At 37.0% G+C, this 19,127-nt stretch overlaps 1 protein-coding gene across 1 annotated transcript in view; it reads left to right on the forward strand.

Annotated features, from left to right (window-relative positions):
* Positions 1-19,127, forward strand: part of SCUBE2 (signal peptide, CUB domain and EGF like domain containing 2) — a 246,157-nt gene that overhangs the window by 126,637 nt on the left and 100,393 nt on the right. Inside the window, exon 11 of the mRNA XM_053720602.1 lies at positions 13,382-13,504. Within this exon, the coding sequence (XP_053576577.1) occupies positions 13,382-13,504 (123 nt within the window). The remainder of the gene's footprint in view (positions 1-13,381; positions 13,505-19,127) is intronic.

Genomic DNA, 19,127 nt, shown 5'->3' on the forward strand with positions numbered 1-19,127 from the left:
GGTGTAGGGGGATTAGATTAGGGGTTAATCATTTTAATATAGGTGGCGGCGGTGTAGGGGGATTAGATTAGGGGTTAATCATTTTAATATAGGTGGCGGCAGTGTAGGAGGATTAGATTAGGGGTTAATCATTTTAATGTAGGTGGCGGCGGGGTAGGGGGATTAGATTAGGGGTTAATCATTTTAATGCAGGTGGCGGCGGGGTAGGGGGCTCACATTAGGGGGTAATGTAGTTTAAATAGGTGGTGGCGGGGTAGGGGCTCACATTAGGGGGTAATGTAGTTTAAATAGGTGGCGTTAGGGTAGGGGCTCACATTAGGGTGTTAGACATTTAATGTAGGTGGCGGCGGGGCAGGGGCTCACATTAGGGGGTTAGACATTTAATGTAGCTGGCGGCGGTGTAGGGGGCTCACATTAGGGGGAAATATATTTAATATAGGTGGCGGAGGTGTAGGGGGTCAGATTAGGGGGTAATACATATAATATAGGTGGCGGCGGGTCCGGGAGCGGCGGTTTAGGGGTTAATATATTTATTGTTAGGAGTGAGAGGGGGGGATTGCGGATAGAGGGGTATACGTGTTGGGCTATGTTTGGGAGGCGTGTTAGACATTAACGGCAGATTTAATACTTTAGTCAGTTTTTGTAGGTGGCGGCAGTTTCTAAAGTGCCGTAAGTCACTGGCGACTTCAGAAATTTGTACTTACGCAGATTTCTGGACATCGCTAGTTTTGTCAGACTTACAGCACTTTAGCAACTGCCGGCGCCGTATATGTGATAGCTCGCTGTGCGAGCTGAAACTACGGGCGGTGCAGGTTTCCACGCTTGTGCCGAAACCTGCGCCGTATATCGGATCGTACCCCTGATCTCCTGCTATGAATGATAAAAATGCTCCATGCGTTGGGTTTGTGGTTTTGATAAAATAACAAGCTAAAGTCTATAGAAAGTGCTAGATTATGATATTTTATATATATATATATATATATATATATATATATATACACACACACACAAATATAGAATAGATAGAGATATAAATAATATGTAAATATATATCACATTTTAAATTTAAAAAGTTAAGAACGACCAGAATTAGGTAAGAAAAAAAATATGAAAATCATAATTGTGAGAAATGAATTGGTCTTTAATGTACATGCTACCCTGGCCCTTGTGTATGTACTTAACCCTTAACCATCTACTGTATATACAGCACTTTACAGTGACAGCTGCCTCCTATTTAATGCCTGCTCTGTAGTAATAAATCTGTTTATGTGCAGTAAATTAGTTATGTATACAGCACCGGCACAGTAATGAATGTTCTGTTTATCTGTGTTCTGCCAGTAATGTACATAAGTAATTAAAGCTCACACAACCCGACCCTGTATTATAGTGACACTGTGTGTGTTACAGCCACAGGTGTATTTAGGGATTTAGCATGGCGGGGTTTGGCCAGGACCGGCTTCTGGAGCAGAGGGCAATCCAGTGTGAGTCTGGATGGGGGCAGTGCTCTATGGCAGTTAGTTTCATTTTCCAGACTTGTAACAAAGAAATTAAACTCAGAGAGAGCTCCAGATCAGTTCATTGGTCAGTACGATAGTTACCTGGAATATGCAGCTGACATAGCACGGCCATTGTTAAACGTTAAGCCGCTGCCTGACTCTACTTATATAGCAAGCATCTGCTGCCACTTGTGCTCCCCCTGTAACTACTGCAGCATCGTGTCTGTAGCACCTGAGGTAGGAAGCACAGCAGATGTACGGCAGTTAGGGCGGGCGGCAGGTATACATGGAGATGCCTCTTGAGTGCTACATGAGTGAGGACTGGAGACTTAATTATTTTGTGTGGAACATCGCTCCTACAGATGCTCCAAAATGGACCCCCCAAGCTGCCACCCTAGGCAAGTGCCTAGTTTGCCTAGGCGTTAATACGCCCTGGGTTTAGAGCACTATATGGCTGCAGACATTGCTGTCATTTAGTGCTCAAATGCATTTTTGCAAAATTTCTGCTATATAGTTATCCACACCTGTGCACACTACCGTGAGAATGAAGTACATTTTAAAGGGACAGTCTAGTATAAATTAAACTTTCATTATTATCATTTCTAAGCCTTTGAGGGCTGCCTCTTATCACATGCTTTTTAAATCTCTTTTCAACACAAAGAGACCGAAAGTACACGTGGGCCATATAGATAACACTGTGTTCAGGCACAGGGGGTTATTTAAGATTTAGCACAAGACAATGCTAAATTTAAAACAATAGATAATAAACATTCACAGTCATGTGATCAGGGGGCTGGAAGAAGGTTCCTAGATACAAGGTAATCACAGAGGTAAAAAGTATATTAATATAACTGTGTTGGTTATGCAAAACTGGGGAATGGGTAATAAAGGGATTATCTATCTTTTAAAACGATAACAATTCTATGGTAGACTATGCCTTTAATAATACAAGTTAATTGGAAACTTATAAAAAAAAAGGCCTGTATGCTGTACCTGAATCATGTTGGGTTTAATGGCAATTTCTAAAGTACATTGTTAATTTACAAAAAAGTAACAATGGTAGTTTGCAACATAAAAAAGACTGAGTATGTTTGCAGCATAGTAACACATTTCCTGGTCAGTGTTAAAGATGTCAAACCTGACCCTTATTAGATAGTTCCTTTTTAAAGGGATATGGAAGTCGTAATTAAACATTCAGGGTTTAGACACAAAAAACAATTACATATTACTTCTATGATCAAATGTATCTCTTTTCTTGGTAGCGTTGGTACTATAAGAACATACTGAGGCACGAGTGAAATAATCCTCTGATCAGTAACCATAGTTACTAGCCCGCTCTTAATCATCAGCTGATAATTTCACCTGCACTCTAGTAAAGATATCATTGTATGTAATGTGACCTGCTCCTATATCTCACACATTACTACAGTGATGTAACTACACTTGTATGTAATGTGACCTGCTCCTCTAACTCACACAGAACTGCAGTTATGCAACTACACTTGTATATAATGTGACCTGCTCCTATAACTCACACATTACTGCAGTGATGTAACTACACTTGTACGTAATGTGACCTGCTCCTATAACTCACACATTACTGCAGTGATGTAACTACACTTGTATGTAATGTGACCTGCTCCTATAAATCACACATTACTGCAGTGATGTAACTACACTTGTACGTAATGTGACCTGATCCTATAACTCACACATTACTGCAGTGATGTAACTACACTTGTATGTAATGTGACCTGCTCCTATATCTCACACATTACTACAGTGATGTAACTACACTTGTATGTAATGTGACCTGCTCCTATAACTCACACATTACTGCAGTGATGTAACTACACTTGTATGTAATGCGACCTGCTCCTATAACACACATTACTGCAGTGATGTAACTACACTTGTATGTAATGTGACCTGCTCCTATAACTCACACCTAACTGCAGTGATGTAACTATACTTGTATGTAATGTGACCTGCTCCTATAACTCAGCAGTGATGTAACTACACTTGTACGTAATGTGACCTGATCCTATAACTCACACATTACTGCAGTGATGTAACTACACTTGTATGTAATGTGACCTGCTCCTCTAACTCACACAGAACTGCAGTTATGCAACTACACTTGTATATAATGTGACCTGCTCCTATAACTCACACATTACTGCAGTGATGTAACTACACTTGTACGTAATGTGACCTTATCCTATAACTCACACATTACTGCAGTGATGTAACTACACTTGTATGTAATGTGATCTGATCCTATAACTCACACATTACTGCAGCGATGTAACTACACTTATATATAATGTGACCTGCTCCTATATTTCACACATTACTACAGTGATGTAACTACACTTGTATATAATGTGACCTGCTCCTTTAACTCACACATTACTGCAGTGATGTAACTACACTTGTATGTAATGTGACCTGCTCCTATAACACACATTACTGCAGTGATGTAACTACACTTGTATGTAATGTGACCTGCTCCTATAACTCACAAATTACTGCAGCGATGTAACTACACTTGTATGTAATGTGACCTGCTCCTATAACTCACAAATTACTGCAGTGATGTAACTACACTTGTATGTAATGTGATCTGCTCCTATAACTCACACATACAGGACTATGATGACTATATTGGGGAGGCCAAAAATATAGTGCTTAACAATGAATATTATAGGAAGTTGGATACAGATCCTACACAAATATTCTTGAAAAAACTACAGCTGATTTTGGAATTTGGTAGTAGTGAGGGGATTTTGAATAATAAAGAGAAGAGATATCTCACTCCAATACATCCATCAATTCCCTACTACTACCATCTTCCCAAAATTCATAAAAATCCTGCAAAACCGCCGGGTAGACCTATTATTGCAGGTATAAATAGCCTTACTGATAAACTTTCCGAATATATTGATAGTTTTCTACAGAAATATGTCCAGAATCTACCTTCTTTTATTAGAGATACCACAGATCTACTATATAAATTAAAAGATATAAAATGTGAAAGAGATATGATTTGGGTATCTGCAGATGTCAGTGCTTTGTATTCAAATATAGCTCATGAAGTAGGTCTTTTTACTGTTAGGCATTATTTGGAGGAGGACATTTATATGCCTCCGTTACAAAAAGAATATATTTTAAGGCTAATAGAGTTCATTTTAAAACATAATTATTTTAAATTTTTAGATAATTTTTATCTGCAAACTAAAGGCACGGCCATGGGCACCAGGTTTGCCCCCAGCTTTGCGAATTTATTTATGGGTTATTTTGAGAACAAGTGTATATATATAACTCTAGTTGGAGGGGCAACCTGGTGTTCTATGGCCGGTATATAGACGATTTGTTGTTTATATTTAAAGGGACACAAGAGGAGGCCACCGATTTTTGTTCCTTCCTTAATGACAACTCAATGGGGATCCAATTCACCTATAACATACAAACTAAATCTATAGAGTATTTAGATTTAATTCTAACTAGAGACGATGAGTTTAACATCTGTACTTCAACGTATTTCAAAACAGTTGATTGCAACAATTTTTTACATTATACAAGCAATCACCATAGACAGTGGAAGAATACAATACCATATAGTCAATTCTGCAGAATAAAAAGAAATTGCAGTACAGATGCTAAATTCCATGAAAAATCTGAGATACTGATAGAAAGATTTAAGGAAAAAGGATACCCTCTAGAAATAATTACAGAGGGATATAAAAAAGCATGTATAATCGACAGATCCTCTCTACTTGTAAGTAAAAAGAAGTCAGATGAATTGGGTAACAGAAAGACAAATAATAAGATAGATCAACCTTGCTTTGTAACCCAATTCAACTCTAATCATAATTCTATTAAAAAAGTACTCCAGAAACATTGGCCGATTCTACTAAGGGATCCAATTTTAAAGAAAAACTTAAGTCATTCACCAAATGTAGTTTTTAGAAGGGCACCTATGGTAAAACAGACCTTAGCCCCTAGTAAAGTGGTAATTTCAAAAAAAGCCATTGTGAATAATTCCATCAAGAAAAACAAGGGGCGGATAGGCACTTATAGATGCGGAAAAACTAGATGTTATATGTGCAAATATATAACACATGGCACTAAAAGCATCAAGGCCCATAGCACTGGAGAAATATTCCAGATTGGAGAATATTTGAATTGCAGCTCCAGCTTTGTAATTTATGTGCTGACCTGCAGATGTGGGATACAATATTTGGGACGTACGACGCGAAACATACGTACGAGGTGGAGTGAGCATCTTCGTAATATTAAGAATTTATCAGATAAACACAGTGTGTCCAGACATTATATGTTAGAACACAAAGGTGAGAAGTGCACATTTAACATTACACCAATAGAAAGCATCCCAGGGTCTAACAAATACAATAGATTCACGAAGTTGCGCCAACGCGAAACTTTTTGGATATATAAGTTTGGTACATTGTTCCCTAATGGGCTCAATGAAGTGATTGATTCTGCAGCCGTTTAAATAGATATATTGTATCAAAACTACCTGGGTATATATGTTAGGACAGGAAGATTTAAAGGGACAGTCAACCATATAATTGTTATTGTTTTAAAAGATAGAAAATCCCTTTATTACTCATTCCCCAGTTTTGCATAACCAACACAGTTATATTAATGTACTTTTTACCTTTGTGATTACCTTGTTTCTAGGAACCTTCTTCCAGCCCCCTGATCACATGACTGTGACTGTTTATTATCTATTGTCTTAAATTTAGCATTGTTTTGTGCTAAATCTTAAATAACCCCCTGTGCCTGAACACAGTGTTATCTATATAGCCCGCGTGTACTTTCTGTCTCTTTGTGTTGAAAAGAGATTTAAAAAGCATGTGATAAGAGGCAGCCCTCAAAGGCTTAGAAATTAGCATATGAGCCTACCTAGGTTTAGTTTAAACTAAGAATATCAAGAGAAAAAAGCAAATTTGATGATAAAAGTAAATTGGAAAGTCAATTCAAATTAAAAGTCCTATCTGAATAATGAAAGTTTAATTTATACTTGACTGTCCCTTTAACCCTATATATATAAGTGGGTTAATTTTTTCTCCAAATGGCACTATGAAGGGGAATATCCCCTAAGTGTATCTAGTAGATATATCTTAATACAATTATCTATCCAATATTAGATGAGGGCAGGGGTTCAATATCAATTAAATACCATTTAATATGATCTAGACAGAGCACTGAGTACCATAAAAATTAAAATAAATATACCAAAATCATAGTCACATATGAGTATATAAAATTTATCATTCTATACAAATTTAGGATCACTATTAGTATTTATTAATATTCACATTAATAGAGGAAGCTAATATCATTCACGTGTGTATTGTTTCACACATCCATTCACCAGATTCAATAGTTCACATTGCAAAAGATTGCATTAATAAATTAATACACTAATAATAATTTTTACTTTTACACTATTATGACAATGTATATCAAACACCATTGACAGTAACACAAAATTTATAACTATAGGTCTGAATTAGGAAGAATATAGATTCACATAGATGAAGTAATTTTAAGTATATTTGAGCTCACAATGTATTAGTATTAGGGACTATAACAGTTAATATATTACATATATACCCACTAATCACAAAATGGTGAAACACACCTTTTTATCACTAAGTATGGGATATTATATTCAACACAAAACCACACGTAATAATCCTATGATTCATTAGTTAGAATATTCTTTACACATTTGCACAATAAGAATGAACAAGCAAGGTATAACAGCCACGTTAAAAATAGATAAGTAAGGTACATTAGCTAATACCGTATATCCTTGGGTGTGCTTATTATAGTGCATAGCATAATATCAGCAATAATAAATATTAAAAGTATTATGGGCCCCGTAGTGGCTTGGTTAGAAAGTAAGGTGCATTAGGTGAATAATCCTACAGTCTTATCGTAAAGGGTCACACAGTAATATACACACTAGGAAATTGGGGACCGCAACTTTACAAGGGTGTATATATATATATATATATATATATATATACACATTACACTCATTTGCCTTTGGAATTTGTAGGACAAATTGAAATATAGGTTCTTGATCCTTCAAGCGTAGTAATTGTTTATGTATATAAAAATTCTTATCTCAAATAATGATTTTAGCTATTTACAAATATAATTTTAAATTTATAATTTTTTAAATAAGTTAGGTGCGATGTATACATATATATATATATATGATTTTTATGTATGATTATCAATATATATTTTTAGCTACACACGAGTAATTGGTATACTAGTAACATCCGGGATATAGTTTCCGTATATGAAGGATATTAAGATCTATAGATCTAACACAGCACTGCATAGCACTACATGTAAGAAATGCTCGCATCAATGGAGCACAGGTCAGCTGTGCAGACTATCACGCATATCCCTCAGTGATTAACACAGGTAGTTGGGTTGAGATCCACACACACCCAGTGTGAGTGGCAAATCAGAGTACAAGGTACGAACACAAGAGATAGGGATTGGTTAAAAATTCCACACACACCTTTTTTAGGGAGGTTTCTTTTATGCAGGATGTATGGTAATTGCGGCTATAAAAGCCGAAGAATATTTGATGTAAAATATGCCTGATAAAACGGCCTTTAGAGCCGAGAAACGCATAGCATATTTCTATATGCTCACCTACACAAACTATTGTATCACAGCCATTATTGTCATAAGAATAAAAGACTTCGATTTTATCTGTTGGCTTGGATACTCATTTGGTGAGCCCAGTATTACCATACACCTGCAGTGGAGGAGTTCTGAGACCGGAGGGAGCCAGCTGGTTAGCTCTGATAGCCAGCCAGTATCTACAAACACATAGGTGTGCTCTAACAAATTGTGAGTACCCTGTGTGAAAAGTTTGGTGCTGATTTAATTTGCTATCACAGATACACACATTTGGGCGCTTTTGTATTTGCAGACTGAGAGTGAGTGGAGACCGGAGGGAGCTAGCTGGGTAGCTCTGATAGCCAGCCCGCAACTACAAGCACATAAGTGTGCTCATTCAAATTGTGAGTAGTCTGTGTTAAGACTTGTTGCATCTTCAAATTACAGCTTGTTACAGATACACACATTTGGGCGCCTCTCTTGTGTTTTTATCCTATTACTGCAGTGATGTAACTACACTTGTATGTAATGTGACCTGCTCTTATAACTTACACATTACTGCAGTGATGTAACTACATTTGTATGTAATGTGACCTGCTCCTATATGTCACACATAACTGCAGTGATGTAACTACATTAGTGATGTCGCAAATTGTTCGCTGGCGAATAGTTCCCGGTGAACAAAGCATGTTCGCGTTCGCCACGGCAGGCGAACATATGCGATGTTCGATCTGCCCCCTATTCGTCATCATTGAGTAATACTTTGACCCTGTACTTCACAGTCAGCAGGCACATTCCAGCCAATCAGCAGCAGACCCTCCCTCCCAGACCCTCCTACGTCCTGGACAGCATCCATTTTAGAGGAGGGACAGTGTAGCTGCTGCTGATTTAGTAGGGAAATCTATAGCTAGGCTAGTGTATTCAGTGTCCACTACAGTCCTGAAGGACTCATATGATCTCTGCTGTAAGGACAGCACCCCAAAAAGCCCTTTTTAGGGCTGCTTTTTTTTCCCCCTGTGTAATCTAATTGCAGTTGCCTGCCTGCCAGCGTGTGTGTCAGGCTCACAGCGTATACTGTGCCCACTTGCCCAGTGCCACCACTCATATCTGGTGTAACAGTAGTGTAGATTTAAAAAAAAAACACTTTTTTGACTGTGTTAAATAATAGCAGTCAGTTTCCTTCACACGTGTGCGTTTCAGTGCCTGCCTGCCAGGGCACAGTGTCACCCCAGTGCAACTCATATGTGGTTTAACAGTAGTGTAGATTAAAAAAAACAACACTTTTTTGACTGTGTTAAATAATAGCAGTCAGTTTCCTTCACACGTGTGCGTTTAAGTGCCTGCCTGCCAGGGCACAGTGTCACCCCAGTGCAACTCATATGTGGTGTAACAGTAGTGTAGATTAAAAAAAACAACACTTTTTTGACTGTGTTAAATAATAGCAGTCAGTTTCCTTCACACGTGTGCGTTTAAGTGCCTGCCTGCCAGGGCACAGTGTCACCCCAGTGCAACTCATATGTGGTGTAACAGTAGTGTAGATTAAAAAAAACAACACTTTTTTGACTGTGTTAAATAATAGCAGTCAGTTTCCTTCACACGTGTGCGTTTAAGTGCCTGCCTGCCAGGGCACAGTGTCACCCCAGTGCAACTCATATCTGGTGTAACAGTAGTGTACATACCTGATGTTTTAAAGCACGTTATTCCAAACAATTTAGGAATGTTAGGTGATTTATGCCCTTTATGGATTAAAACCAGACTCTGCATCAACTAAGTAATTTTCCATGGGAGTTTTGCCATGGATCCCCCTCCGGCATGCCACAGTCCAGGTGTTAGTACCCTTGAAACAACTTTTCCATCACTATTGTGGCCAGAAAGAGTCCCTGTGGGTTTTAAAATTCGCCTGCCTATTGAAGTCTATGGCGGTTCGCCCAGTTCGCGAACAGTTGCGGAAGTTTGCGTCCGCCGTTCGCGAACGCAAAATTTTAGATTCGCGACATCACTAAACTACACTTGTATGTAATATGACCTGCTCCTATAACACACATTACTGCAGTGATGTAACTACACTTGTATGTAATGTGACCTGCTCCTATAACACACATTACTGCAGTGATGTAACTACACTTGTATGTAATGTGACCTGCTCCTATAACACACATTACTGCAGTGATGTAACTACACTTGTATGTAATGTGACCTGCTCCTATATCTCATACATTACTGCAGTGATGTAACTACATTTGTATGTAATGTGACCTGCTCCTATATCTCACACATTACTGCAGTGATGTAACTACACTTGTATGTAATGTGACCTACTCCTATATCTCACACATAACTGCAGTGATGTAACTACACTTGTATGTAATGTGACCTGCAGTGATGTAACTACACTTGTATGTAATGTGACCTGCTCCTATAACACACATTACTGCAGTGATGTAACTACACTTGTATGTAATGTGACCTGCTCCTATATCTCATACATTACTGCAGTGATGTAACTACACTTGTATGTAATGTGACCTGCTCCTATATCTCACACATTACTGCAGTGATGTAACTACACTTGTATGTAATGTGACCTGCTCCTATAACTCACACATAACTTCAGTGATGTAACTACACTTGTATGTAATGTGACCTGCTCCTATAACTCACACATTACTGCAGTGATGTAACTACACTTGTATGTAATGTGACCTGCTCCTATAACACACATTACTGCAGTGATGTAGCTACACTTGTATGTAATGTGACCTGCTCCTATAACTCACACATAACTGCAGTGATGTAACTACACTTGTATGTAATGTGACCTGCTCCTATAACTCACACATAACTACAGTGATGTAACTACACTTGTATGTAATGTGACCTGCTCCTATAACACACATTACTGCAGTGATGTAGCTACACTTGTATGTAATGTGACCTGCTCCTATATCTCATACATTACTGCAGTGATGTAACTACACTTGTATGTAATGTGACCTGCTCCTATATCTCATACATTACTGCAGTGATGTAACTACACTTGTATGTAATGTGACCTGCTCCTATAGCTCACACATAACTACAGTGATGTAACTACACTTGTATGTAATGTGACCTGCTCCTATATCTCATACATTACTGCAGTGATGTAACTACACTTGTATGTAATATGACCTGCTCCTATATCTCATACATTACTGCAGTGATGTAACCACACTTGTATGTAATGTGACCTGCTCCTATAACTCACACATAACTACAGTGATGTAACTACACTTGTATGTAATGTGACCTGCTCCTATAACACACATTACTGCAGTGATGTAACTACACTTGTATGTAATGTGACCTGCTCCTATAACACACATTACTGCAGTGATGTAACTACACTTGTATGTAATGTGACTTGGTCCCAGGGGCGTAACTAGAGACCACAGGGCCCAGATGACTTTTTTATACAGAACAACATTTTGAAAACCTTTTTTTAGTCTTGAATGTTTTGGAAGAATTTCTGGAATAGTTTCACTCCATAATTAATAATCTTTATGTTTATTCTCTTCATAAACACTTTTGAGTAGATCTTGTGTTTTGAGTAGATCTTGGTTTAGTGTGTTATTATAGAAGATATGAGTTCTACATTTCACTTTTATGTGGCAACTCGTCAAGTCCTTGAATGAAAAGCAAAGTCTGATGAGTACGTCTATGACTCATTGTGAGTGTATGTTTATTAGTCGTCTGTGACTTTAACTCACTAAGTGAAAACAGAAAATGAGAAAAGCTCGGTGGTTTAGACAATACAGTTCTTTCCTTTTAAAGTAGTTGCTTGTATAATGGCAGTATTTATAATTTGCAGTCACTCAAGTTGAATGTTTATAACTGGCACAGGACTAAACATTGGGTGTTCCTATGTAGATTGATCAGGGGAGTGTTTGGGGTAGGGATAGGGTGAAAGAGAATTGAAAGAGATAAAGACTGGGGATAGTGTTCCCTTATTGATGATACAAGTTGGTACAGCCAATGCAAGCTGTTCCACCCTGTCCGTTGCTGTCATTGGTAGCTGTGGTGTTAGCTGTATGGCTGGCATTGGTTCTACCGCCCACATCAATATTGAAGAAAAAAAAAGGTTTTACATGATTGTGGCCATCTGGTTTAGTTTTAAAAAGTTTTTAACTTTAAAAATAGACTTTTCTAGTTTTAATGTTTAAACCAAACTTCGTATAGAGGAGTCATTTCACTAAGTAAAGATACAAAAAAGTAAAATGTGAAAGTGTTTTTAAGAAAAATTTATATTTATCTATAATAAAAGTGGCAAACCTTTTTTTCAAAGTGTGTGCAATAACTGGCAATATTCTTACTAAAAAATGAATGTTAAAATGACTTTAAAGAAGCATTAATGTATTGTTTTATTGTTAATCCAATTTGTTCTTATGTAAAAAAATATTTCATGATTTTAACAGTGTAAAATTTGAAAAATCAAACTGACTTTGTTCTCCTGTTATCCTTTGTTTGATGCAGGTACGTAGGCTCAGGAATGTGCACATATCTAGAACATTATAGGGCAGCAGTTTTGTAAGAATGCTTTTAACAATGTTATACATTAGCAAGAGTGCTAGATAGCAGAAGAACTGCTGCCATTTAGTGCTTCAGAGTTCAGATGCGTGCAATATGCTCTTCAACAAAGAATACCACAAAAGAATGCACCTACTTGCTCTGTAATATCCAAAAGTGATACAGCAGAGAGTAGAACCAGTGCAGTGCACGTGAGACCAGTGGTACTGCCTTTTCCCCTAAGTAGTGATAAAACATGTAGATGGTTCACAGCACTATTATAAAAGTATTTACTTTATTGGTAACAGCACAAAAAAACGAATAAGTGACATCATACATGATTAAGGGGAGACCCCGAATCGTCACCTATTCGTTTTTGTGCTGTTACCAATAAAGTAAATACTTTCATAATAGTGCTGTGGAGCATTATGTGTTTTATCACTACATTATTGCTCTGCCATAGAGCATGTCTTCATTTTTTTATATCAAATGCTGGCTGCTACGTTTGTTAGATCCATAACATAGTTTATTGCAGACATTTAATGGCTGTGCTTAGTTCAGATAGATACAAGAATATTGTTAGTGTTTTAGTTTATTGAGCTAAATTACATTTTCTACCAAATGTTAAGCATTCAACTTTGTATTTTTTTTCCCCACAGACATTAATGAATGTAGCATAAACAACGGGGGCTGCGAGCAGATTTGTGTGAACACAATAGGGGATTTCAACTGTCAATGTCATTCCCGTTATAGACTGCACTGGAACAAGAAAGATTGTGTTGGTGAGAAGGCACATAACTTTCAAGAAGGTTGTCTGTGAGCATTTTTGTTTAAATTAAGGCGTAACCGTCCCAGATCACTGTCATGTCTTGAAATGCATAATTATATGAATGTTCTCTCAATGTAATACAACTCTCAAGGGGTTAATATTAAGCATGGTTAAAACAAGTACTTTTGTAGATGCCGGTGAAAAACAGGAGATACTTTGCATTTGCTGCTTTTTCTTCCTTTTAGTTTTGATGCCCTGGATGCTATATTGCAAGATGAGTCACAATGCATGTATTTGTGACCCTCCAATTAATGTCTGATTACTATATTGCAAGATGAGTCACAGTGCATGTATTTGTGACCCTCCAATTAATGTCTGATTACTATATTGCAAGATGAGTCACGGTGCATGTATTTGTGACCCTCCAATTAATGTCTGATTACTATATTGCAAGATGAGTCACAATGCATGTCTGTGTGACCCTCCAATTAATGTCTGATTACTATATTGCAAGATGAGTCACAATGCATGTCTTTGTGACCCTCCAATTAATGTCTGATTACTATATTGCAAGATGAGTCACAATGCATGTCTTTGTGACCCTCCAATTAATGTCTGATTACTATATTGCAAGATGAGTCACAATGCATGTCTTTGTGACCCTCCAATTAATGTCTGATTACTATATTGCAAGATGAGTCACAATGCATGTATTTGTGACCCTCCAATTAATGTCTGATTACTATATTGCAAGATGAGTCACAGTGCATGTATTTGTGACCCTCCAATTAATGTCTGATTACTATATTGCAAGATGAGTCACAATGCATGTATTTGTGACCCTCCAATTAATGTCTGATTACTATATTGCAAGATGAGTCACAATGCATGTCTTTGTGACCCTCCAATTAATGTCTGATTACTATATTGCAAGATGAGTCACAATGCATGTCTTTGTGACCCTCCAATTAATGTCTGATTACTATATTGCAAGATGAGTTACAATGCATGTATTTGTGACCCTCCAATTAATGTCTGATTACTATATTGCAAGATGAGTCACAATGCATGTATTTGTGACCCTCCAATTAATGTCTGATTACTATATTGCAAGATGAGTCACAATGCATGTATTTGTGACCCTCCAATTAATGTCTGATTACTATATTGCAAGATGAGTCACAATGCATGTCTTTGTGACCCTCCAATTAATGTCTGATTACTATATTGCAAGATGTGTCACAATGCATGTCTTTGTGACCCTCCAATTAATGTCTGATTACTATATTGCAATATGAGTCACAATGCATGTCTTTGTGACCATCCAATTAATGTCTAATTACTATATTGCAATATGAGTCACAATGCATGTATTTGTGACCCTCCAATTAATGTCTGATTACTATATTGCAAGATGAGTCACAATGCATGTCTTTGTGGCCCTCCAATTAATGTCTGATTACTATATTGCAATATGAGTCACAATGCATGTATTTGTGACCCTCCAATAATGTCTGATTACTATATTGCAAGATGAGTCACAATGCATGTATTTGTGACCCTCCAATTAATGTCTGATAACTATATTGCAAGATGAGTCACAATGCATGTCTTTGTGACCCTCCAATTAATGTCTGATTACTATATTGCACGATGAGTCACAATGCATGTCTGTGTGACCTTCCAATTAATGTCTGACTACTATATTGCAAGATGAGTCACAATGCATGTCTTTGTGACCCTCCAATTAATGTCTGATTACTATATTGCAAGTTGAGTCACAATGCATGTATTTGTGACCCTCCAATTAATGTCTGATTACTATATTGCAAGATGAGTCACAATGCATTTATTTGTGACCCTCCAATTAATGTCTGATTACTATATTGCAAGATGAGTCACAATGTATGTCTGTGTGACCCTCCAATTAATGTCTGATTACTATATTGCAATATGAGTCACAATGCATGTCTGTGTGACCCTCCAATTAATGTCTGATTACTATATTGCAAGATGAGTCACAATGCATGTCTTTGTGACCCTCCAATTAATGTCTGATTACTATATTGCAAGATGAGTCACAATGCATGTATTTGTGACCCTCCAATTAATGTCTGATTACTATATTGCAACATGAGTCACAATGCATGTATTTGTGACCCTCCAATTAATGTCTGATTACTATATTGCAAGATGAGTCACAATGCATGTATTTGTGACCCTCCAATTAATGTCTGATTACTATATTGCAAGATGAGTCACAATGCATGTCTTTGTGACCATCCAATTAATGTCTGATTACTATATTGCACGATGAGTCACAATGCATGTCTGTGTGACCATCCAATTAATGTCTGATTACTATATTGCAAGATGAGTCACAATGCATGTCTTTGTGACCCTCCAATTAATGTCTGATTACTATATTGCAAGATGAGTCACAATGCATGTATTTGTGACCCTCCAATTAATGTCTGATTACTATATTGCAAGATGAGTCACAATGCATTTATTTGTGACCCTCCAATTAATGTCTGATTACTATATTGCAAGATGAGTCACAATGTATGTCTGTGTGACCCTCCAATTAATGTCTGATTACTATATTGCAATATGAGTCACAATGCATGTCTGTGTGACCCTCCAATTAATGTCTGATTACTATATTGCAAGATGAGTCACAATGCATGTCTTTGTGACCCTCCAATTAATGTCTGATTACTATATTGCAAGATGAGTCACAATGCATGTATTTGTGACCCTCCAATTAATGTCTGATTACTATATTGCAACATGAGTCACAATGCATGTATTTGTGACCCTCCAATTAATGTCTGATTACTATATTGCAAGATGAGTCACAATGCATGTATTTGTGACCCTCCAATTAATGTCTGATTACTATATTGCAAGATGAGTCACAATGCATGTCTTTGTGACCATCCAATTAATGTCTGATTACTATATTGCAAGATGAGTCACAATGCATGTCTGTGTGACCCTCCAATTAATGTCTGATTACTATATTGCAAGATGAGTCACAATGCATGTCTTTGTGACCCTCCAATTAATGTCTGATTACTATATTGCAACATGAGTCACAATGCATGTATTTGTGACCCTCCAATTAATGTCTGATTACTATATTGCAACATGAGTCACAATGCATGTATTTGTGACCCTCCAATTAATGTCTGATTACTATATTGCAAGATGAGTCACAATGCATGTCTTTGTGACCCTCCAATTAATGTCTGATTACTATATTGCAAGATGAGTCACAATGCATGTCTTTGTGACCCTCCAATTAATGTCTGATTACTATATTGCAAGATGAGTCACAATGCATGTCTTTGTGACCCTCCAATTAATGTCTGATTACTATATTGCAAGATGAGTCACAATGCATGTCTTTGTGACCCTCCAATTAATGTCTGATTACTATATTGCAAGATGAGTCACAATGCATGTCTTTGTGACCCTCCAATTAATGTCTGATTACTATATTGCAAGATGAGTCACAATGCATGTCTTTGTGACCCTCCAATTAATGTCTGATTACTATATTGCAAGATGAGTCACAGTGCATGTATTTGTGACCCTCCAATTAATGTCTGATTACTATATTGCAAGATGAGTCACAGTGCATGTATTTGTGACCCTCCAATTAATGTCTGATTACTATATTGCAAGATGAGTCACAATGCATGTCTTTGTGACCCTCCAATTAATGTCTGATTACTATATTGCAAGATGAGTCACAGTGCATGTCTTTGTGACCCTCCAATTAATGTCTGATTACTATATTGCAAGATGAGTCACAGTGCATGTATTTGTGACCCTCCAATTAATGTCTGATTACTATATTGCAAGATGAGTCACAATGCATGTCTTTGTGACCCTCCAATTAATGTCTGATTACTATATTGCAAGATGAGTCACAATGCATGTCTGTGTGACCCTCCAATTAATGTCTGATTACTATATTGCAAGATGAGTCACAATGCATGTCTTTGTGACCCTCCAATTAATGCCTGATTACTATATTGCAAGATGAGTCACAATGCATGTCTTTGTGACCCTCCAATTAATGTCTGATTACTATATTGCAAGATGAGTCACAATGCATGTCTTTGTGACCCTCCAATTAATGTCTGATTACTATATTGCAATATGAGTCACAATGCATGTCTTTGTGACCCTCCAATTAATGTCTGATTACTATATTGCAAGATGAGTCACAATGCATGTCTTTGTGACCCTCCAATTAATGTCTGATTACTATATTGCAAGATGAGTCACAATGCATGTATTTGTGACCCTCCAATTAATGTCTGATTACTATATTGCAAGATGAGTCACAATGCATGTCTTTGTGACCCTCCAGTTAATGTCTGATTTTCTCAAGATGCATGCTACTGCTGCACATCAAACAGATGCGTATATATGTGTATCCATGCCTTGCATGTGCTGTTTCACATTATTTTAGCTTCACAATTACTTCTGTAATCCTTGGCATGTCTACTGATCAAGGTTACCAATTCTTCTTGGGTGTGTAGGAGACTTGAAATTATTGTTGTTGTTTTATTCTGCCATTGTAATATTGTAAATTTCACAACAGCTTCCAAAACCTTAAGTGTATGAGAGTGTTGTGATGTATTGCTATGCAATGTGTTGCAGCTCTCTCTTGGAGTCAAACCGTTAAAGACCATTAAATGCAGTAGAATTGAATAAACAAGCGAATCTTAAAAAGACAATAGAATTTGAAAATTTGCTGGGTCTGTACCATGTGACATCTATCAGCCAATCACAGATGTATATGCATATTCACTGTGAACTCTTGCACAAGCTCAGTAGTAGCTGATGACTCAGAAAGTGTGCATATAAAAGACACAATTTGATAATGGAAGTAAACTGGAAAGTATCTTAAAACGGTATGATCTATCTAAATCATGAAATATTTTTGAGGGATTTAACTGCCAGTCTATATACTGACACAAAACTTACTAGCTAACAAACAATTTTTTATTGTAATTATTTCACAACAAGACTGTTGTTGACATCCAGAGTTATTAATTAAACATTTGTATAAAAGCCTGAGTGTAATGAGACTTAAAGAGTTGGTAAACTTTACATGTTTTAAAATCAGGTCTGTAATCTAAGCAATATTTTACAGTGACTTTAATTGATCAAATGTAATAAAGATGCACTGTAACTTACTTTTTAATCTAGCCGTGACATTCTAATACCCCAAGCTGCAGCCACCCACTTGAAAACTCATATATTTTGTGAGCTAAAGGTTTGATCTGTTCTCCAATCAGCGCTCTAACTGTACAGAACTAGAGCGCTGATTGAAGAACAGTTCAAACCATTTGCTCACAAAAAACATGGGTTTTAAAGTGGGTGGCCGGAGCACATATTCATTAGAAGTTATCAATTAAAGTCCCTGTAAAATATCACTTAGATTCTAGACCTGATTTTAAAAAAAATGTCAAGTTTACCAACACTTTAGAGTGTATAAGGATCCTCAATGTATTTAGTGTATTTAACAAGCAATGAGTTAAGTGGTAAAAATGACAAAAAATATTTTATCTCTGTCCCAAGCGATCCGCTGATTTGAGTTCAAACATTGAGAG

This window comes from Bombina bombina, chromosome 7 (genome assembly GCF_027579735.1).
Source record: "Bombina bombina isolate aBomBom1 chromosome 7, aBomBom1.pri, whole genome shotgun sequence".
NCBI lineage: Eukaryota > Metazoa > Chordata > Amphibia > Anura > Bombinatoridae > Bombina > Bombina bombina.